Source organism: Podarcis vaucheri (assembly GCF_965113315.1).
Source record: "Podarcis vaucheri genome assembly, chromosome: 7".
NCBI lineage: Eukaryota > Metazoa > Chordata > Lepidosauria > Squamata > Lacertidae > Podarcis > Podarcis vaucheri.
The window spans coordinates 72,193,022-72,215,307 of record NC_138765.1 but is presented as its reverse complement, the minus strand read 5'-3'; the positions used below and the strand labels follow the sequence as shown (position 1 = coordinate 72,215,307).

Genomic DNA, 22,286 nt, shown 5'->3' with positions numbered 1-22,286 from the left:
TAGATATCAATATTCCACAAATGCAACTTATGCCTCCTGCTATTTTACGTATGAAAACGTCCGACTGGTAAATAAGAAATCCCCTTCAGCCACAACATTCCATTCCTGCTCCTTTATTTTATTACTATAACATTTTAACACATTCCTTGTATCTAAGCAACATAGTAAGCATTCCCATAGTACTTTTTTATTGTGTGGTTTTACGTATAATTGTTTTAAGTAGTTTTGTTACTTACAGTCGTACCTTGGTTATCCAACAGCTTGGTTCTCGAACATTTTGGCTCCCAAGTACCGCAAACCCGGAAGTGACTGTTCCGGTTTGCAAACTATTTTTGGAAGCTGAACGGGGCTTCCGCAGTTTTGGTTTCTGGGTGTTTCGGAAGTCAAACGGACTTCCGGAACTGATTCTATTCGACTTCAAAGGTATGACTGTATTTAGGAATAATGAGAGGGAATTTTATTATTATTATTATTATTATTGCAAAAAAGAAACAGATTACCCTGTTCGCAGGCCAGTCCTGTCCAGCCTACGGGACACACGCAGCTCCCAGTGACTGGATCACACGTCCCGCCATTTTGACAAAGACACTGCTGCTGGCAGCTTGCTCCAAAGGAGCCATCGGGACACACTGAGGGAAGGGGAGGAAAAAAAGGAACAGCAACCAGATCAGAACACAGGTGAAATAAATTTCCAGTGGGAACAAAAAGGGACACAGAATCTCAATTGTTTAAGCCACAGGCTTGGCGCCAACAGGCAACGAATTTGCACACCAATAGCTCCTACGAAGCCCACGAAAGGTAAAGACCCCTTTGGAAATCCGCAAGGCACAAGAAGCTGCTTGCTTTCCATGTTCAGTTCCTGCTTGCACTTGTTCAGCCTCTCCAACATTGAACACACACACACACCCTTAAGCATGGACGCGTTTCATTGGATGCCAGGATTGGACCCGCACAGCCACTCACCCTTTCATTCTGACCAGGGGAGAGGTGCGAATAACATTTTTCTATGAGCACGGCAGGTCTCTCCCCCCCCCCCCAATAGATTGCGAGGTGGGAAATGCCCACATCATTTTCAGGTCCTGCCTCTTCACCCCAGCACATACAGAATTTTATTTGTATGCTGCCTTTCCACAGTTCAGACCTTGCTCTAGGCGACTTGCAACATGAAAGCAATACATAACTACAGCATAACAAATGTGTTATTTATTTATTGCTTTTGACTACATTTCGAAAAACAAACAAACTGAACAGTTTATGCATTGACAAGGTCTATGAATTATGGTGCTGGAGGAGACTCTTGAGAGTCCCATGGACTGCAAGAAGATCAAACCTCTCCATTCTGAAGGAAATCAGCCCTGAGTGCTCACTGGAAGGACAGATCGTGAAGCTGAGGCTCCAATACTTTGGCCACCTCATGAGAAGAGAGGACTCCCTGGAAAAGACCCTGATGTTGGGAAAGATGGAGGGCACAAGGAGAAGGGGACGACAGAGAATGAGATGGTTGGATGGTGTTCTTGAAGCTACTAGCATGAGTTTGATCAAACTGCGGGAGGCAGTGGAGGACAGAAGTGCCTGGCGTGCTCTGGTCCATGGGGTCACGAAGAGTCGGACACGACTAAACGACTAAACAACAACAACAACAACAAAAATAATGATAAAAAACCCCAAAACAACAGTAACACACAGACACACACGATGAAACCCTTCAGATAACAGCTCAGCTGAAGAGTCTCCGTTCAGCAGCCTCAGCTTTTGTAGCTGGAGTCAGTCCGGGGCCCACCCTCCCAGACCAGGTGGGAAAAAGGCCTGCAAGGCAGGGAGCAGGTCTTCCTTCCAGGACTCACAGCCAAAATGGTCTGCAAGTGATGCTAATGTCACAAAATACTTCAGTTGGGTTTAATCTTTCCAAAAGTGCCTTTCCCTTTCGTGGATCAATACTTATAGTTTGAACTCCCCCCCTTTTTTGTATTATCTTCTGTAAACTTCAGGATCTCTCTCTCACACACACATTCCTAATCTACTTTGTTAGAAACTGTACTGCCAAGAATTCCTAAACTGGCCAGTCTCCATTAGGTAGTTTAGGAATGTGTTTATGCACGTGTGTGTGTGTTCCCTAAAACTCCACTACAGATGGAATTTTTGCTGGTCATCGCTTAGAACCAACCCACTAGGCAGGAGAGAAGTGAAATAGAGAAAAACTTCCTGCATGCTAAGAAGAGCAGGAAACTAAAGAAAAGGAGAAGTCAAGCTCTGCAGCCAACAAGAAACCGGAAGACAGCTAATTAAATAAATGGGATTTAGAATGTTAAGAAAAGTGAATAAGGTGGACTATAATTAGAAACTGTTTTAGTTTAATAATGATATTGGAAAGCTGTTACTTTTGACTACAAGGAAATTCAGAAGGGAGGGACTTGAGGAAGTCAGCTAAGATGCTTAAAAGGTTGGATTTGTGAAGAATTAAGTTTGTTGTTATTGTTTAGCTGTTTATTGTTCTTTTTTCCCCATTTTTGTGCACCACTATGCTTTGTGGTTTTTGTTATCATTGTGGAAAATCTAATAAAAAATTATTTAAAAAAGAAAAGAAACCGGAAGACAGCAGCACTCACCTGACTTGTGGTTCGAGAACACTGCCTCCAACAGAGGAAGCCGACCACAAGTATCATGGAAAGCAGCTATAGAAAGCCTCCTTACTTATTATTAGCAAACAATACCTTGCTGGCAGGTCTCTCCCATCCATCCAGGCGCGCAGAGGCACCGACCACTCATGTGGTCACAGGTGGCCCCATTAGAGCAGCTGCATTCCTGGCTGCAGTTCTCCCCATAGCGGTTAGCCTGGCAAGCTGTAGCGGAAGGGAAACAGACAATGAGGGCTGCCACTTTCACACATGTCCATGGTCAGCTGGCAAGGCTGAGAGACTGGCACCCAGCACAGGGCACCTACTTTGATTGCAGGTGGGACCAATCCAACCAGCGGGGCAGGTGCAGCGTCCGGTCACGTGATCACAGCGGGCTCCATTCAGGCACCGGCAGGCCTTGTGACACTCCGTCCCGTAAAAGCCATCAGGGCAAGCTGGGGAAAGAAAAACCCATGCGATAAGCCTGGGCACCAATTCGTATGAGATGGTGGTAGAGCAAAGCCACCTTTCTTTTTCTTTCTTTTTAAATTCAGTTAATCTAGATTTTCAAGACAGCCTACAAAAGAGAACCATAAAACAAATATAAAATAGATGAAAAATCTCAGAGACAAAAGCAGCTATTGCAGCAACAGTAAAGATACAAAAAGAAGAAGAAGAAGAAGAAGAAGAAGAAGAAGAAGAAGAGGAGGAGGAGTTTGGATTTGATATCCCGCCTTTCACTCCCTTTAAGGAGTCTCAAAGCGGCTAACATTCTCCTTTCCCTTCCTCCCCCACAACAAACACTCTGTGAGGTGAGTGGGGCTGAGAGACTTCAAAGAAGTGTGACTGGCCCAAGGTCACCCAGCAGCTGCATGTGGAGGAGCAGAGACGCGAACCCGGTTTCCCAGATTACGAGACTACCGCTCTTAACCACTACACCACACTGGCTCTTAAAAGCCCTTAACGGCCTTGGTCCAGTATACCTGAAGGAGCGTCTCCACCCCCCATCGTTCTGTCCGGAAACTGAGGTCCAGCGCCGAGGGCCTTCTGGTGGTTCCCTCATTGCGAGAAGCCAAGTTACAGGGAACCAGGCGGAGGGCCGTCTCGGTAGTGGCACCCCCCTGTGGAACGCCTTCCCACCAGATGTCAAAGAGAAAAATAACTACCAAACTTTTAGAAGACATCTGAAGGCAGCCCTGTTTAAAGGTAAAGGGACCCCTGACCTTTAGGTCCAGTCATGGCCGACTCTGGGGTTGCGGCGCTCATCTTGCTTTATTGGCCGAGGGAGCTGGCGTACAGCTTCTGGGTCATGTGGCCAGCATGACTAAGCCGCTTCTGGTGAGCCAGAGCAGCACACGGAAACACCGTTTACCTTCCCTCTGGAGCGGTACCTATTTATCTACTTGCACTTAGCCCTGTTTAGGGAAGCTTGCACTTAGCCCTGTTTAGGGAAGCTTTTAATGTTTAATAGGTTATTGTATTTTAGTGTTCTGCTGGAAGCCGCCCAGAGTGGCTGGGGAAACCCAGCCAGATGGGTGGGGTATAAATAAATTGTTGTTGTTGTTATAAAAAGCAGTTAAAATCCTGGGCAATCTTCTTCTTTTTTGAAAATGTCTAAAATAGGTCTCTCTGGGCAACTCAGTCATGTGGTGACTTATAAACAACAACAACAGTAGCAGTAATAAAGAAAGCCTACAGAGTGGCAGGGATATTTAGAGAAGGACTTCTGATGCCAGGCTTAACAAACAGGTACGTTCCTTTCTTAAAAAAGAAAAGGGAAAAAGCTAATATTTTCAATGAATGTATCCCCTCCTAGACCAGGTGACCATGAACAGTTTGCTGTCGTTTGGCAAATGGAGAGGCAGAGAGATGAGTGAGCTGGAGTTTATATGGACATCCCCTCCAGGGACAATACTTTCCTGCTGAAAACATTTCTGGGAGAACTACTGGCACAGCCCTTGTTTGACAGTGACTGGCAGCTGTCAGATCGAAAGGTCCCTCTGTGAATAGGGGTGGGGAGGATATTAGTAGTAGTAGCAGTATGAGTAACAAAAGTCCTGGATTTGGGTTACTTACGGCGTTCACAGAAGGTCCCTCTCCAGCCCGGGGTGCAGGTGCAGGCCCCACTGACGTGGTCGCAGCCAGCCCCATTGTCACACTGGCACCTGTGGCGGCAGCTTGGACCAAACCAGCCTTCGGGGCACTCTTGGGAAAAACAGAACACATCAAAACAATGGGGAGGGGGGAGAGGGAGAGAGAGGGGTTCTTAAGAGGATGCAAAGCTGGTGTGTAAAACCAGATGCTGCTAAAAGGACCAGCTTCTTTCAGGAAAGCGCTGCCACCCAGATGTTCAGGAGGGGAAAGGAGTTTGGTGGGGCCACAATCTTGGAAATTTGATTCCCCTGCTTTGGGAGATGAGGAGTCCAAAGCAGAAGAACATGTAGGCCCAGCCCCAGAACCACTTTCACTGGCCAAGTCTCTGGCGGCAGTGCTGCTGCCCTTGGATGACTCTATTGCACTGGCCACAGGGAGACTGATGGAATGGGCTGTCACCCTTTAACTAAAAAATGGCACCTTCCAGCAGGGTGGGGTTAGTTGGGTGTGGCTGCTATATAAGGCTCAGTCTGAATGTCTCCTTAAACCAGCCCTTGCCTTGCCTGAAATCCATACTCTCCTCACAACAAGCTGCTCCAGTCACGTTCATTCTTAAAAGTTTTGTTTTTCACTCAGAAATGTCAACATTTCCCTTCTTTTTAAGGGAAATTCCCTTATTCCGAATAGGATTCCTCGCAAGAAAAGGGAAAAGTTGACAGCTGTGCTCAGTACTAGCTTATTTGTTTTACGTATTCCTCAACTTCTTTTGGTTTTATATTGCTTTCAGTAGAAGACTCAGGTGGTCTTTCTGCTGCCTGTAATGTTGGTGTTTTCCCCATTCATGTGGCATGAAATGTTCAGGCTTCTTACTACTTCCAAGCATCAGATCTGCCTGGTTTCAGACAGCTAATGTTCGCTGCTTTAGATGCAGTTAAAGGAGGCACACATCCTATAAACTACCCATTGCTTTCCATTACAGAACTACCAGCTCTTCTCCTGCTTATTACTTCCATGTTTTCTGCCCCAATTGGCATGAACTTCTCAGACTTTCTACTACTCCTTCAAATGGACAGACTGGCCAAATCTATAATAGAGCAAAGGGTCTCCATCTTATAGACCTTAAAAAATAATAACCAGAAATACAACCTAATTTCTCTCCTTCTCCTCTCTGTGATCTTCCTGTGACTAGTACAGACTGCTCCAGGTTATATTAATATTCCGTCCCAATACCAAAAATATAAGAAACAAATAAAATAAATGAGAAAATAATTGTGTTTTTTAATGAAACATTCCTTTGAATGAGTGGGAAAACTCACATTTTGAATTTTCCATTCAGTTTGGAAATAGAAATTGTTAGTAATGGCAATAAATGATTTAAATTTTTTAAAATCCAATTTAGAACCGCCTAGTGTTCAAGTCATCTGGCTGGGATTCTCTGATACAGGTGGGTTTCAGGAGCACAGAAAAGCTCAAGATACACACGTAGATCTACCCACACGTAGTTGTTATCTCTGAGAAACGTAGAAAATAACAGGATATATTTGTATGAATTCTTCAAACTTACACGACCCCTTAAAAATTAGCTGATGAAGGTGAATACATCAAAACAGGGCCCTGTCCTGGTTTCTGATCCATAATTGACTTCTGACTTCTGCTTAATGATTGAAACAAAGACCTTCACGACAAATCTGACCATGGACTAACATGAACTTACTGGTTTGTGATTCATAATTGGATATACGTATCCGTATGAGTTTGAGTTTGTAATCTCTGTTTGAGTTTGTAATCTCTATTTAAGTTTGTAATTCTTGTCAGAATACATACTTTTGAATGGATTAGTTTTTGTTACTATTGACTATTGATTTGCGAGTAGGGACCACTCCCACTATTGAAACTTTTATTGGCCTGAGTTCTTGGTGTGCTCTTTTCTCTTGGTATATTTAATAACAAGAACTCCAACTTACTTAACGTGGGTTTCAGGAGCTCAGCACATTTCTTCAAGAAACTGGACATTCTCCATAGTGGTGCCCTCATCCCAGAATTACCTCACAAGATTCAATCACCTCCCAGTCAGTTGGTCTCTCTCTCTCTCTCTCTCTCTCTGTGTGTGTGTGTGTGTGTGTGTCTCACACTCACACATAATCAATCCTCTGGCTGGACATTAACAACACCTTCGCACATGTACAAAGAGTGAGCAGGAGGCTTGAAAACACTGGAAGGCGGCACTCACTCTGATCGCAACGAGTCCCAGTGTAGCCAGCTTCACAGAGACACTGTCCTGTCATAGCATTGCAGCTCCCATCACTGTTGCTGCAGTTGCAAGTGTTGGTGCAATCGGGACCCCAGCGGCCAGCATTGCAGGCTGAAGAGGAGGAAGGGGAAGCCTCGTTATTATCGTGACTTCGACACCAGGTTGCATTTAAGTCCTACTCAGAGTAGACCTATACCTCTTCGGCAATTGTGGCCCGTCCATCCGGGCAGGCAGCTACACCTCCCCGTCTCAGGGTGGCAGTATCCTTCGTTCCCACAGTTGCAGCGCATCTGGCAATCTTGCCCAAACCATCCAGGTGGACATACTACAAAAGGAGGGGGGGGGGAATCCAATAAACAGTTATTGCTTGTAGCCAGAGTCCATTGCAAACACAGTCAAATGCCTATTTGCACAGATTTATTTATTTTTAATGCATTTTCCAATGTCTAATTTTATACATCCTGTTTTTCCATCATGCGGTATTTACAGACTCCCCAACCCAGCATTCCAAGACAGTCTAGATATACCTTGTTTTGCTACGTATCAGATACTTTATCCACCCATTCCCCCCCTTCACCTCTTTGTTTTAATTCAAGATTGCTAATAAAGTTACTGCAACTTGAAAATTGATTTTTGTATCCTATCATTTTAAATCCTCCCTAAAGCTTTCCTGCTCAGACCTTATCCGTTTGTCATCCCGATTACTTAATTTTGGCTGGCAAATTGGCAAATTCTGCAAATTCTATCAGCTTAGGCAGTCATTGTTCTTTTGTTGGGATTCCTCGATCTTTCCATTTTTTTTTAGCACAGACAAGATTGCATTTTCTTTCTAGGATGGGCATTATGGTTGGGCAGTGCAATAAAACATTTTTAACTAAATCCTCCATACAACCATTTCCACAAACACACAACTGAAGGTAACTGATGCTCCAGATCGGTACATCAGATCACCTCTGGGGATGGATGGGAGGAGGAGAAGTGATGCAAAAGCAGTAGGGCCCATAAGAATTTGGGGGGGGGGTGCCATTGAGACTGGCAGAGTTGAGGGAGCCCAGCAGGCACTGTGCTCTCACGCAACCCCCATTCATTTCACTGGTGCTTACTTGGAAGAATCCACACTGGATGTTGCTTCCGCTGACCACACGTGTCAAATTAAACTTTATTATTATTATTATTATTATTATTATTATTATTATTATTATTTATTCAACTTATACACTGCCCCATACCCGGAGGTCTCAGGGCAGTTTGCAACAAGACCACAACATATAAAATAAAACCAAAAGCAATAACCCAATAACAACCCCCCCCCCCAAAAAAAGGTCACATTCTAAAAGGGTATTGGATGTCAATAAGATCCATCGAAGGCCTGGTTAAAAAGGAATGTTTTTACCTGGCGCCTAAAGGTGTACAGTGGTACTTCGGGTTACATACGCTTCAGGCTACATACGCTTCAGGTTACAGACTCCGCTAACCCAGAAATAGTGCTTCAGGTTAAGAACTTTGCTTCAGGATGAGAACAGAAATCGGGCTCCGGTGGCGCGGCAGCAGCAGGAGGCCCCAGTAGCTAAAGTGGTGCTTCAGGTTAAGAACAGTTTCAGGTTAAGTACAGACCTCCGGGACGAATTACCGTAAGTACTTAACCCAAGGTACCACTGTATAATGAAGGCGCCAGGCAAAATTCCCTGGGGAGAGCATTCCACAGACGGGGAGCCAGTGCAGAGAAGGTCCCGTTCTCGTGTTGCCACCCTCCAGACCTCTCAAGGAGGCACACAAAGGAGGGCCTCAGAAGATGATCTCAAGGACTGGGTAAGTTCATATGGGAAGAGGCAGTCCTTGCGGTACTGCAGTCATGAGCTGCTATGAACTTCCACTTCTATCTTCACTGCAGGTATTTAAACATAGGTTGGATGGCCATTTGTCATTAATGTTTTAATTGAGATTATGGCATTGCAGGGGGTTGGACTGGATAACCCTTGGCGGTCCCTTCCAGCTCTACAGTTCTATGATTCTATGTCTATACTTATTAGCGGCATCTCTTGGGGTTCCAGGCCAAAAGTCTCTCCTGGCCCTACCTGGAGCTTCCGGGGATTAACTTTGGGACCTTCTGCATGCGGAGCAGGTGCTCTACCCCTGAGCTGCAGTCCTTGGGTGTCCTTGCCATCGCTTCTATCCCTGCTAAAGACAAGAACTGCTTACCGTCTTGACAATGGCTGCCTGTATATCCAGGAAGGCACAAGCAAGCGCCAGTGGCAGGATCACAGTGGGCACCGTTCTTGCACTCTGGGCAGAGCTCCTGGCAGCCTCTACCCCAGTGTCCCTCAGGGCAATCTGTATCAAGAGAGAGAGAGAGAGAGAGAGAGAGAGAGAGAGAATGAGAATGTTGAAGACCTGGATTGGCAATGGACTCTAGGTTCTCCTCTAGGCAGCACTAAGCTCACCTGCACCCACAGCGGCTTCCCCACGAGGCAGTCCTGAGCACCTGTGGCACATGCGGGACACCAGAGCCATTTGGGTGGGTCTTTCCTAACCAAGCAGCAGGCAGGAGGAAGTAGCCACACAATCACACATTGTCAGGGTTTCACCGAAGGAAGAATCGAGTGGCTGGAGTGATGTGGTTGTTGCAAGCACATGGTTGAGTGATGGTGCGTGTGAGGGTGTGCAAGGGCATTTGTGAGCTCCTTGGAGGAAAGCGTGGGGTGCAAATGCATTGAATGAATGAGTTAATTGTGCCCATTAACTTCAATGGGTCTACTCTGAATAGGAGTAGCCCTGAATGCCAACTATAATGTTGAATGTGTCCATCCACCAACAGCATAACAAGGGCAGGGAAAAACCAAAGGGTTGTGTCCAGCTTAGGCCTACTCAGAGTAGACCCACCAAAGTTAATGGGCATGATTAACTTATTCTTTTCTTGTGTTTACATCCCATCTTTTTCTCCAAGGAGCTCGCTGCAGCATACATGGTTCTCCTCCTCCTCATTTAATCCCCACAACAACCTTTTGAGGCAGGTTAGGCTGAGAGGCAAGATGAGCTTCATGGCCCTAGTCTCTCCCAGGTCCTAGTTTGACACACTAAACATTACGCCATGCTGGCTCCATAAAACTCAGTTGCATTAACCTCTGCCCATAACTAAGCTGAATTAGTTAAATTAAAATGCCATAGGGCACTGCATGAAATCAACCGGCACGACCTTTCCCTACATCTTCAAGCCGCGAGAAATTCTAGCTCTTTCTTCCTGCGACGCAGGGAACGTTCAAGTGTTCAGAGGTGGAGACATGGGACTTCCCTTACTCACCATGGCTGCAATCCACACCAGTCTTCCCGGCCACACAGTGGCACTGCCCAGTGAAGCGGCTACATTGTGAACCACCGCAGGAACAGGTTTGTAAACAGTTCATGCCAAACTTGCCTTCTGGGCATTCTGAAAAGCAAAGGACATGAAGCGATTAAGACAACGCAGGTGTCCCTAGGGATGGGATTTTTTTTCTGAAACTCTCGATGCCAAGATTATCTGCCCAGATTTGTTTTCCATCCAGTTCTCATCTTTGCCTTCGTTGTCCACAACAACGTTTAATCCGATTGGTTAGAGTGGCCATGTGGCATTTGCCGGTTATGTTGTGGACACCCAGAAGCAAAAGGACATGGGGTCACCATGGTCAATCAGACTAAACACAAATGTGGTTGTTTGAGGACAGTGGCAGCCAAAAAAAGAAGAAGCAAAATGCCCCCCTTCCAGCAAAAGGGACTTTTTAGTGGTGGCTCCTCATACATGGAACTGCTTCTTTGCAGAGGCACATACGGCCCATATCTTAATAATTTTAGGTGGCTATTTAAGATACCGTATTTTTTGCTCTAGAAGACTCGCTTTTTCCCTCCTAAAAAGTAAGGGGAAATGTGTGTGTGTCTTATGGAGCGAATGCAGGCTGCGCAGCTATCCTAGAAGCCAGAACAGCAAGAGGGATTGCTGCTTTCACTGCGCAGCAATCCTTCTTGCTGTTCTGGCTTCTGAGATTCAGAATATTTTTTTCCTTGTTTTCCTCCTCCAAAAACTAGGTGCATCTTGTGGTCTGGTGCATCTTATAGAGCGAAAAATACAGCACATCTTCTTCAGCAGGCATTTGGACGAAGAGAGACCTGATTGTTCCTGCTATTAGCAACTATTCTTTAGTTTGTTTATTTATTTCCCTAGATACATCTACCACTTTATTGTAATAAAAACTCAACACCAACATGCAAAAATTATGAGACTCATAGAATTGTTGAGCTGGAAGGGAGCCCAACCCTCTGCAATGCAGGAACACATTGCGAGTGGCCATCTAAACTCTGCTTAAAAGCCTCCAAGGAAACTGAAAACTGGATTAAGACACATGTCAATAGTGCACATGTCACAATCATAAAAAGTAACCTAAAACATATAGCACATGTCAGCATAAATGAATAAATTGGGTTATATCCAGTACTATTCGTCCTCGGAGCAGACCCAGTGAAATTAATCACAGAATTATAGACAGATCCAATAGCCCGGCAACACAGGAATCACAGACTAACTTAGGCCCATTAATATCAATTAATGGTTAATTGATATTAATTAACCAGGCCAGATTCAATTAAGTTGTTGTGCTAGCACAACGGGACTCCTCTCCTTCCCAAATCTGCCTTGGAGGGTCATCCACTGCAGAACAGTGCATGGGAGAGGAAGACGAGAGTGGACACTGTTCTGTCAGGCAAGCAGAAAGGTTTATGCAGACAGAGCTATTGCCTTATGCCAAATCCCATCCAGCAGATCCCCCCTTGAGTAGGCCTTGGTTGGATGCAGCACAAAACAATTTAAATAACCAATGAATAAATAAAATGATCTAAACTACAGGAGGAGCCTGGTGGATGTGCAAAGGTGAGGCGCTTATTTAGATTGGGGCAGGTATTGTACAGATGCAAGCCCTGAGCTGCAAACACACAATCAAAAAAGTTCATTGGGGGCAGGAATTGGTGGACACACACACACACACACACAGAGAGAGAGAGAGAGAGAGAGATTTAAGGATCTAAAGCAACAACCGCATCAATTTTGTGCATTCTTTCCTCTAAGCTAATAGGTGACAGATGTTCCTCTTCCCTTTTAATAGCTTCCAGATTTTGTATCGAAGTCCAGAGCTCAATATTGCCATTAAAAAAATTTACATTATTTCCTGTCCCTCCTTCCTCGGGGGCCTGAAATTTCCACCAAGGTGCTTGTGTTGCTTTCAAGCCACCCGGGTCCATCATTATATACCACTGCCTACCCCCCTACCCCAATCAGCCCAAATTGCTGCAACATAGCGCTTGTGATCCAGGCAGATCTTAGCAAGGATTCCTGCTTTCTCTGTGACTGAAAAGTGAGATTCTTCCTGGAGGACTAAGACATATTCTCTGCAAAACAAAAACTCAAAGCTTTGATCAGGCATAGGCTAAGATCCAAAAGGAGAAGGAAATGAAACGAATGCTCAGATATCGGTGTTGCCCAATTAAAAGAACACACACTACTTATTTATTTATTCCATAAAATGCAAATACTTTAAATAAATCAGCTTGATGAATCATAGATTTGTACAGTTGCAAGGGATCCTCAAGGGTCATCCTATCTAATCCCCTGAAATGCAGGAATCACAGCGCTCTCTTTTTATTTAAACTCTAGAAAGGTACATGAGCCCTCTCAGAGTCTATAACTAGAGACACACCCTGAAGAAAATGAAGTCTAGGAAAGGAGTAGGGAGGTTTTTCATGCCAGTGGACAGAGGAATTAATGCAAATTTTGTCCGTGTACAACAGGCTGATTTCCAAGCACACTCACACAGCCCATGCTACCTTCTTTCCAGGGAAGTAAAAGACATTTTATAAAGGTAAAAGGTAAAGGATCTCTAGACGGTTAAGTCCAGTCAAATGTGACCATGGGGTTCATCTCTCTTTCAGGCCATTTGTCCACAGACAGCTTTCTGGGTCATGTGGCCAGCATGACTAAAACCGCTTCTGGCGCAACAGGACACCATGATGGAAACCGGAGCGCACGGAAACGCTGTTTACCTTCCCACCATAGTGGTACCTATTTATCTACTTGCAGTGGTGTGCTTTTGAACTGCTAGGTTGGTAGGAGCTGGGACAGGGCAACGGGAGCTCACCCCGCCCTGGGGATTTGAACCACCAACCTTCCGATCGGCAAGCCCAAGAGGTTCAGTGGTTTAGTCCACAGCGCCACCCGCTCCTAAAAGGCATTATTGGATGGTCATTAAACATTCCAGCCAGGCAGAAACACACTCAAGGCAGCACTGTGGAGGGGTGTGACCTAAGAAGAAGGGGTGTGGCCTGGGGAGAGTGCCAGAGGCCAATGAGAAAGTTATGGAGGGCTGCATCTGGGCTTGAGGTTCCCCACCTGTGCAACAAAGCTGTTGCCTGCCTACAGGCAACGATGGCACCTGGGAAACACAAGAGGAGAGGTCTCTCATGCTTGAATCCTGCTTGCTGCTCCACCACAGGCCACTGTGAGAACTGGGTGCTGGGTGAGATGGGCCATTGGTCTGATCCAGTGGGCTTTTCCTATGTACACCCCAAAGCAGATCTTACCCTGGCTGCAGTTCTCCCCATGGTAGCCCGCTGCGCACTGCTTCTGACACTCTCCGCTGACATGGTCACAGGGCGAACCAGAGGGGCAATCGCACTTGCTTCTGCACCTGGCGCCGTAATAGCCTGGATCACATTCTGAGAAGGGCGATAGCAACATCAAGCATTTAATGCAAGGCTGGACAGGGAGGAGAGAGGGGGCAGTTGACAGGTGGGCAACAACAGCCTTGGCATGCAAAAAGTTCCTGGGGTTTAATCCACAAGATGCCCCACTAAAATAGTCCTCCCCAACCTTGGATCCTGTTGAGGCTGGGGCTGATGGGAGCTGGAGAACAACGTTGGGGGACCCCCCCCAAGGTTAGGGGGGCTGCACTGAAAGAAAAATACAGATCCAATGCCGGTCAGAATAGACAGTCAGTATCCTTCATCCCTGGGCCCCTAGATATGGATGGACTACAATGCCCATCATCCATGACCATTGGCTAAGCTGCCATGGATAATGGGTGTTGTAGTACAGTGGAAGGGTCACAGCAGAGTGGTGTAGAGCCTGCAAATGGTCTCCACAAGTTGAGCTGGGATGGATGCCTTGTCTGAAACCCAGGAGAGCGGCTGCCAGTCAGTGTGGACAACACTGAGCTAGGTGCCCCAATATTCTGACTTTGCAGAAGGCAGCTTCCTAAGTGTCCCCTGCAAGAACCTGAGTGCCTGACACCCACTGCAGAAAAGCAACTCACTTTTCTGGCATCTGTCACCGGAGTAGCCAGGTTTGCACACGCAAGTACCGTCCTTTTTGTCGCACTCCAGGCTGTTTGCTTGTGTGCATCGGCATTCTTCGGAGCAGCCTGTGCCGTAAGCCCACTTTGGACAAGCTAACATGGAACGGGAGTGGGGGGCAGGGGGGAGAGAATAAAGAAAAAAAAAGTAAATGGACTAGGGGAGGGGAAATACACTTATTGGGGGGACCCCAAGAGCCCTCTCAATGTGAAGAGCCCCCAGGTGAACAAGTTGCCCAGCTGATTACCTAAATGGCAATATCGCCCATAAAGGCCTGGGTCGCACAGGCAGGCCCCATAGATTCGGTGGCAGCGCCCTCTGTTGGCACAGTTGCATTTCTTCCTACAATGCTTCCCGAAAAATCCTTTGGGGCAGCCTGGAACCAAACAAACAAATGAAGATGGTCAAAGCAGAATGATAGGCTGATGTAGGCTACCCTCTTTCTCAAACTCGGGTCCCCAGCTGTGGTTGAACTACAATTCCCATCATTCCTGGCCAGTGCTCAGGGATGATGGGATATGTAGTTCAAGAACATCTGGGGACCCAAGGCTAAGAAAGGCTGGGCTAAATCCTTGATGCTTTAGTGTCCCAGTCACTAAAGACAGCTCAAACAAAGTCCTTTCCATTTGCTGCTGATGTCAGAGGACCCTCTGGGACATCAGACCGATTTTTAATTTTGTTTACACTTTCTTGCTTAGTCTTATCTTATTACCCTCAATGCCAAAAATGGCTGCACATCTTTCTTGCGTGGAGTGAGGGAAATTAATGCAGTATCAGGTGCCTCTTGGACTCATTCCTGCTCTTCTTGAGTTGCCTTTCCTAGTAAATTGCTTCCATATGTTCCTAACTATTGCTGTGAGGTCATGTTAATGGATTTCATTTTTGTTTCTTAGCTTTGGACAAAACATCCGTCTCTCCCCCCCCTTAAATAACCTCCAGGGTGGGGGAAAGTACAGTATGTGGCATTGTGTGACAAAAGTGGGGGATCGGGATCAAAGATACCTGGGTGACAATTGCTACTCAGTCATGAAAATGTCTTTGGTGGCCTTAGGAACACTGTATGTAGTCCCCATGGCTCTCAATCTCTGTTCTCTCCATTGAAAGCAGCATTCGTATTTTATCTCACAATCATGCATAGGTGTCATTCCCATACATTCCACAAGGAAGTGTTTTTGTACATCCTTGAGCATCCATGCACACCTATCTAGGAGCCCTGATGAATGGTCACGGCTGCTTAAGGACGTGTGTTTGTTGACGCTATGTGTTTGCTGCAGAAAATTCAAGGTACCCATAGAGTGAAAATGAGGGACCATCAGAGACAAAGGGCCTGGAAATGCGAGTTACAATGTGAAACTGTTTGTTGTTGTTGTTGTTTAGTCGTTTAGTCGTGTCCGACTCTTCGTGACCCCATAGACCAGAGCACGCCAGGCACTCCTGTCTTCCACTGCCTCCCGCACTTTGGTCAAACTCATGCTGGTAGCTTCGAGAACACTGTCCAACCATCTCGTCCTCTGTCGTCTCCTTCTCCTTGTGCCCTCAGTCTTTCCCAACATCAGGGTCTTTTCCAGGGAGTCTTCTCTTCTCATGAGGTGGCCAAAGTATTGGAGCCTCAGCTTCAGGATCTGTCCTTCCAGTGAGCACTCAGGGCTGATCTCCTTAAGAATGGATAGGTTTGACCATAGCTTTTACTATACGGACCTTTGTTGGCAAGGTGATGTCTCTGCTTTTTAAGATGCTGTCTAGGTTTGTCATTGCTTTTCTCCCAAGAAGCAGGCGTCTTTTAATTTCGTGGCTGCTGTCACCATCTGCAGTGCTCATGTAGTTGATGGTAATCGCTATATCGTCCTGATAATGGATGCCCCCAAAAATTACAGTGCATTCTCACCTCTTAACAACGATGGACAGAACATTTGATCAACCTCCTGACAACCCTTAACCAATCATGGCTGCAGTGGGAAATGTAAGATCATGAGGGAGAGAGGATGGGAAAAGTTGGTTTTGACAATTTAGGGAAGTCGCTAAGGGGCTTAGGAGTTTGTCTAGTACAATAAACCTGGTAAATTCATCAGGTAGAGGAAAAGGTCCTAGAAAAAAGCTAGAGTTGTTTTACTGGCATTGTAAGGCAGATAGCTATTCTACAGAGCAACAGAAGTAGTTTTGTGCCATAGACTCATCAGTAAAGTTTTCATTTAAACCTGTAAAACCTGTAACTGATTAATATTGTGCTTTTACGAATGAAACCATTAAGCATCATTTCTCACTAAGTGTATGATTAAATAAAGTCCAGTTTTGTTTCCAATCAGCTTAAATTGATATCCAGAACTGGGAATAAGTTGCCTTAGGAACCCTAACATTAAGAGTCCTTGTTGCCGATCAATAGTCACTTATAGAGAACCCTGAATTCTTATCTGATTTATACAGGATGGGCCCAAGTCTATATCTCCCTAGTTTCAGTCACGTTGCCTCACCTCCCATATTCACTTAGGGAGTTTGTCGCACCCTGTTTTGAATTTTTATTTATCAAGAAAACATGGCTATAGCATTCTGCTGTTTACAAGATTTATAGATTGCTTTTTAGTTTTAGAAATTTCCAAAGCAACTATGAGCACATCAAAGCATCTGCCACATTCAGGGAATGGGATGAAATTTGATTTGGATTTTTAATGTTGGAAGTTCAGGTGCAACTCAGTTTGCTGAAAGGGGTTTAGACCAATAGAGTAACAGACCTCCAGATTCCTAGACTATTTCTGTACCTTTAACTCTATGCTGACTTCTCTCTGTATCCTTCGTGTTTAGACTGATAAGTCTTGGGTTGCATCCTGTTTACAACTTCCTCCTCCTCCTTACACACTTTTTCTGGACCTCAAGGCAAGTGGTAATCTTGGATCTATCGTTTGAGAACAAAAGTGCAAGCATGGCTGATTTGTTTCTCTAACTAGGTAGTTAGCTAGGGCTATAGAATTCTGTCTTACAAAGAATGCACTTTCTTTAATAGACATTAGCATTCTTGTTTTATACCAAGTCTCAACCTGAATACTTTGTAGTCCCAGCAAGGAAGAACTCTATATGCTAACTCCTAGTCCAGATTTTCTGAAACGAGATGCACAGCGTAACTGAACTAGCCTTCAAAAGTTCAGACTTTTCTGAATTTTGCAATTCAGTTCCCCAAACAAAACATGGATGCAAAATGTGCCTATGACGGAAAGTGTGCTTGAAGCTGCATACGTGAATGAAAATAAATATGCATTACATTAGGGAATGACAAAAATGCAGCTGGAGGCCTGCCGAAGTCCTTCCTTTTCAACAAGCCTTTTGAAACAAAGGCCTTTATCCCAGTCTGTACCCGGACCTGATTTGAAATTGTTCTCTCCTTGTGAAAACAGTTTTTAATTGTTAGTTTTAATTGTTCTTATAAATGAAGTTGTGTAATATTTTCATTACTGGCATGAAATCATTTTCAGATGTTTTACGGGAGGCGATACATAAGTGGAACCAGAGGGGGTGCATTGCATTGAATTTTATTAAAATGTTCACGAAGACTTTAAAAATGTATATCAGAAACTCATGCAGAAATGTGGAGAGCTCAACTTAAGACCAGGGGGAAAAACGAGAAACAGAGGGAAATAGCAATTGGCAGATATATCCATCGCAATTCGTACAGTTCCAAGCCTTTTCTGCTAGAGGAGGCTGAGGCCAGATTCACATCATGCATTGAAAGAACTTTGATAACTCTTTAAACAGTCAGAGCTTCCCCCAAAATTCATGGGGATGTAGTTTGTTAAGGGTGCTGAGAGTTGTTAGGAGACCCCCTATTTTCCTCCCAGAGCTACGGTTCCCAGAGCGATTTAACCATCAATCCCTTTTCACAGGAAACTCTGGGAATTGTAGCTCTGTGAGGACCTGTAACAACTCTCAGAAGCCTTCACAAATCATACCAACAGATAGATTACCAAAACCAGATCTTTAAAAAACTCTCAGCACCTTTATCCAATTACAGCCCCCATAATTCGGGTGTGTGTGTGACTGTTTAAAGGGGTATCCCAGCACTTGGGAGGGTTATTGTTTTTATTTTTATTGTGTATTTTGTGGTTCTATATCTTGATTTCATTTTGTGAACTGCTCTGAGACCTCTGGGTATAGGGAGGTATATAAATTCAATAAATGATAATAATACAGTAGTACCTCGGAAGTTGAACAGAATCTGTTCTGGAAGTCCGTTTGACTTCCAAAATGTTCAGAAACCAAGGTGCGGCTTCTGATTGGCTGCAGGAAGCTCCTGCAGCCAATCAGAACCTGCGGAAGCCGTGTTGAACATTCGGGTTCCAAATACTGTGGTGCCTCTAGATACGAACAGGATCCGTTCCGTTTGCATCTAGAAGCAAATGTTAACTAGCGACGGCACATCTGCACACGCACGCATCACTTTTCGCCGCTTCTGCGCATGCGCGTGACGTCATTTTGAGCGTCTGCACATGCGCAAATGGTGAAACCCGGAAGTAACGCACTCCGTTACTTTCGGGTTGCCGCAGAGCGCAACTCAAACGTGCTCAAACCAAAGCGCATTCAACCCGAGGTATGACCGTAACGTTTGCAAACCCGAACACTCACTTTCCAACTCATAGCAGGAGAGCAGAAAAGAGGTCTGAGCCTTACCATCTTCACACAGTTCCCCACTGACTCCAGGTGGGCAGCGGCAGGCTCCCGTCACCGGGTTGCAGGTGCCTCCATTTTGGCAGAGGCAGGTGGAGCTGCAGTTCCTTCCAAAGGTACCTTCTGGGCAGGCTGTGAGAGGGAGACAGGCAGAGAGGGTCCATGAGATGCTAGAAACAGATGGGCCAGGCCAGTGGAAACAGTGGAGGACCTCAAAACCTTTAAATCTCTATGCGGCCTAGGACCCACGTACCTACGGGACCGCCTCTCCTGGTATGCCCCACAGAGGACCTTAAGGTCCACAAATGACAACATTTTGGAGGTCCCAAGTCACAAGGTGGTTAGGTTGGTCTCAACTAGGACCAGGGCCTTTTCAGTACTGGCCCCAACTTGGTGGAACGCTCTGTCACAAGAGACTAGGGCCCTGCGGGACTTGACATCTTTCCGCAGGGCCTGCAAGATGGAGCTGTTCTACCTGGCCTTTGGTTTGGACTCAGTCTGACCCTTTTGTTTCCCTCCCCTTATGGTTTTGACTTTTAAAATGAGGCTGCATTTTAACCTGTATTTTAATTTCTTTTTCTTTTTCTTTCCCCCCCTTATTATGTTTTTACTGAAATTTTATTGGTGTTAGCAGCCCTGAGCCCAGCTCTGGCCAAGGAGGGTGGGGTATAAATAAATATTATTATCATTATTATTGTTGTTGTTGTTGTTGTTGTTGTTAAGAATTAGATAGATTGGTGAAAGGTAAGTCTGTTGCTGGCTACCAGCCACAATGGCTATGTTTCAGGGATATGCTTCAATCAAATGCTGGATCCCACACTGAATCAGATTGATTTGGGTCCAACCCAGGATTGAGGCAACCCTGGATCCCTCTGTTGAGATCGAGTCCACCCAGAATGGTCCAGGGCTGTTAAAAGGATAGGCAAAGGAGAGGCACCTCCCATCCTGACCACATAGACCCATGGACTTGTAGAGTTGCAAGGGACATCAAGGGCCATCTGGCCCAACCCCCTGCAATGCAGGGATTCATCCTGGGTCGCAATGGAGCTGCTCCAAAGCACCAGCCTGGGTCCTAAAATCAGATCCTATGCTTTCCCTCCACCGTTAGAGGTATGAATGCCTCCCAGTTGCTGGGAATCACAAGTGGCAAGAGTGCTGCCACACTCAGGTCCTGCTTGCAAATTGCCTGTAGGCATGTGGTTAACTGCCGGGTGGGCCTTTGGCTTTCTCGCGAAAGCCAAACGTAAAAAAAGAAGACCTTCTAAGATAGGCATCAGTTCATTTGGTGGAAGGTGACTGGGCAGGGAAGGTGCAGGCATGACTCAATTCTGCCTACAGACTCAATTGGCCCCTTGAGGGAGGTGGCAGTAGTGGGGAGTGGTGGTCTCTGTTTTTCCAGAGTGGCCAGACACTGTGCTGGGAGACAGAATCCCCAAAGGTTCCCACTGGTGTCATATAAAGAGTTCATTAGCCTTTCAAAAGCCAGCCGTGCTTCTAATTCACCGCCGATAGGTTTATAGCTGCTGTCTGAGTGCAAACACTCAGATCCAAGGCACACAAAAATGCCTGGACTGCAGACGGGGATCTCAAGAGGCAGATAGCGGCAACGGCCTCCGCGCAACTTTTGCCGGGTAACTCTAGTCCAAGGTAAACATGATAAAATGCAGGCCTTTGGTGCTATTCCAAGCCAGCTGGCTCACCACTGCCCTGACGCTCTTCACGTTTAATGGCCTCTAGGAAGGAAACACTTTGACAGGTCATAAAAGGCGGCCCCATCGTTTGCCAGGGCATCTCCTTCCCGACTCACTTTGGTTGCAGAGGATCCCGCTCCAGCCAGCAGGACAGTTGCAGCCTGTCCGGTCCTCATTGCATGCCCCTCCGTTTTGGCAATCGTCACACGTCAGGCTGCAGTCGTGGCCGAAGGTGTCGTCCAAGCAGACTGCAAGAAAGGTAAACTGTTACGGAGGCTCAACCTTGAACCAAGAGGCAACAGTAGCGCAATACTTTTATGAGGGCTAACTGGGGGAGGCTCCTAGCTCCCAGGTCCCAGGTTCAATCCCTGGGACCTTCAGGTAGGACTGGGGGAAAAGTCCTGTCTGCAACCCTGGAGAACCACTGCCAGTCCGTGTAAACAACACGGACCAATGCTCTTGTCCGGAATAATGATGTAAACGGATCGTTTGATTCATTTAAACAGCTGCATTGTAAGATTCAGCAATGCACAGAAGCTGGTGTGGATAGCTAAGTTCCAAACCACAGTTTAGCAAATCAGGTCATTTTGTGCTGGAAATCACAAAGACTGAATTCACTTCTCCCAGTACCGGAGTGCAATATGTTCAGGATAAATAAAATATATCTGAATGTCTAACTTTGCATGATTTTTTTATGGTTCTCCTGCAGGATAATCACAAGAAAGGGAAGTGTTCAGTAACAAACTTGGGAGTTTGCAAGCTGTAGACCCTATAGAATGAAATCTGAGTAGGTAAACTTACAGGGCATACACATTTGTCACACAACAGAAACCAAAAGTACGTATGTTCAGTGGAATAGTGATTGTTGCTGGTGTGTGTTTTGATGGAGGAAGAGAAAACCAGGGGAATGAATAATGGAATGGACTACCTGGGAAAAGGGCATGCCTAGCTGCCCAGCCGCAACCTTGAACAGGAGCGCTCATTTTAGGAAGGAGGACACAGTGCAATGTTTTGCTGTGGGTCCCATGTGTGCTTACTGAATTTCTCAGACAGCGTGTGCTCTCCTCTTGCTTCCGCCTCCTCCTCCTCATCAAGGTAGTCTTCATCAAATAGCTGGGTGAGCTCATCTCGCAGGACCGCCACGTGGGGGAGCGGGCGGAAGATGGGACGCCGGCTATCCAGGGCCTCCACGGGTTCATCAAGCACTGCAGAGAAAAAGCAAACCACGCCAAGGACATTTAAGGAATGCCAAGGACCCAGAAAAATGGTCTGATCAATCACCAAAAGAAAGAAACTCATTATGGGGGCTGAGCAGTGTACAATGGTCTATATTGTTTTATGTTGCAAAGAATCTAAATGCCCTTTTCCAAAATGACACACACCTTCCGCATGTGGACCCTTCTTCATGCATTACATTTTTTGAGAAGGGTCGCTAATCATAGAGCATGCACTTTAGATCAGGGCGGAGGACCACTTTATTTGGCCCTCTGGATAATGCCTGGATGGAGGACAGAGTTTGGGGGAGTGCAAGTACGCATAGGAACTATCCTGCCGTCTGAAGGTAAAATTGGCATTCAGCGCTCCACACGCTTTTGCCTCTGGCCCTGGCTCACTTTG

At 45.9% G+C, this 22,286-nt stretch overlaps 1 protein-coding gene across 5 annotated transcripts in view; it reads right to left on the bottom strand.

Annotated features, from left to right (window-relative positions):
• The window catches only part of MEGF6 (multiple EGF like domains 6), a 218,049-nt gene that overhangs the window by 26,631 nt on the left and 169,132 nt on the right, over positions 1 to 22,286 (bottom strand). For all 5 annotated transcript variants that reach the window (XM_082229747.1, XM_082229746.1, XM_082229749.1 and 2 more), the window contains 14 exons: positions 21,707 to 21,874; positions 20,786 to 20,917; positions 18,982 to 19,110; positions 14,576 to 14,704; positions 14,289 to 14,423; positions 13,558 to 13,692; positions 10,259 to 10,384; positions 9,160 to 9,291; positions 7,157 to 7,285; positions 6,940 to 7,071; positions 4,692 to 4,820; positions 2,942 to 3,070; positions 2,712 to 2,840; positions 501 to 629 (listed from right to left, as the gene is read on the bottom strand). In XM_082229747.1, the coding sequence (XP_082085873.1) occupies positions 501 to 629; positions 2,712 to 2,840; positions 2,942 to 3,070; positions 4,692 to 4,820; positions 6,940 to 7,071; positions 7,157 to 7,285; positions 9,160 to 9,291; positions 10,259 to 10,384; positions 13,558 to 13,692; positions 14,289 to 14,423; positions 14,576 to 14,704; positions 18,982 to 19,110; positions 20,786 to 20,917; positions 21,707 to 21,874 (1,863 nt within the window). The remainder of the gene's footprint in view (positions 1 to 500; positions 630 to 2,711; positions 2,841 to 2,941; positions 3,071 to 4,691; positions 4,821 to 6,939; positions 7,072 to 7,156; positions 7,286 to 9,159; positions 9,292 to 10,258; positions 10,385 to 13,557; positions 13,693 to 14,288; positions 14,424 to 14,575; positions 14,705 to 18,981; positions 19,111 to 20,785; positions 20,918 to 21,706; positions 21,875 to 22,286) is intronic.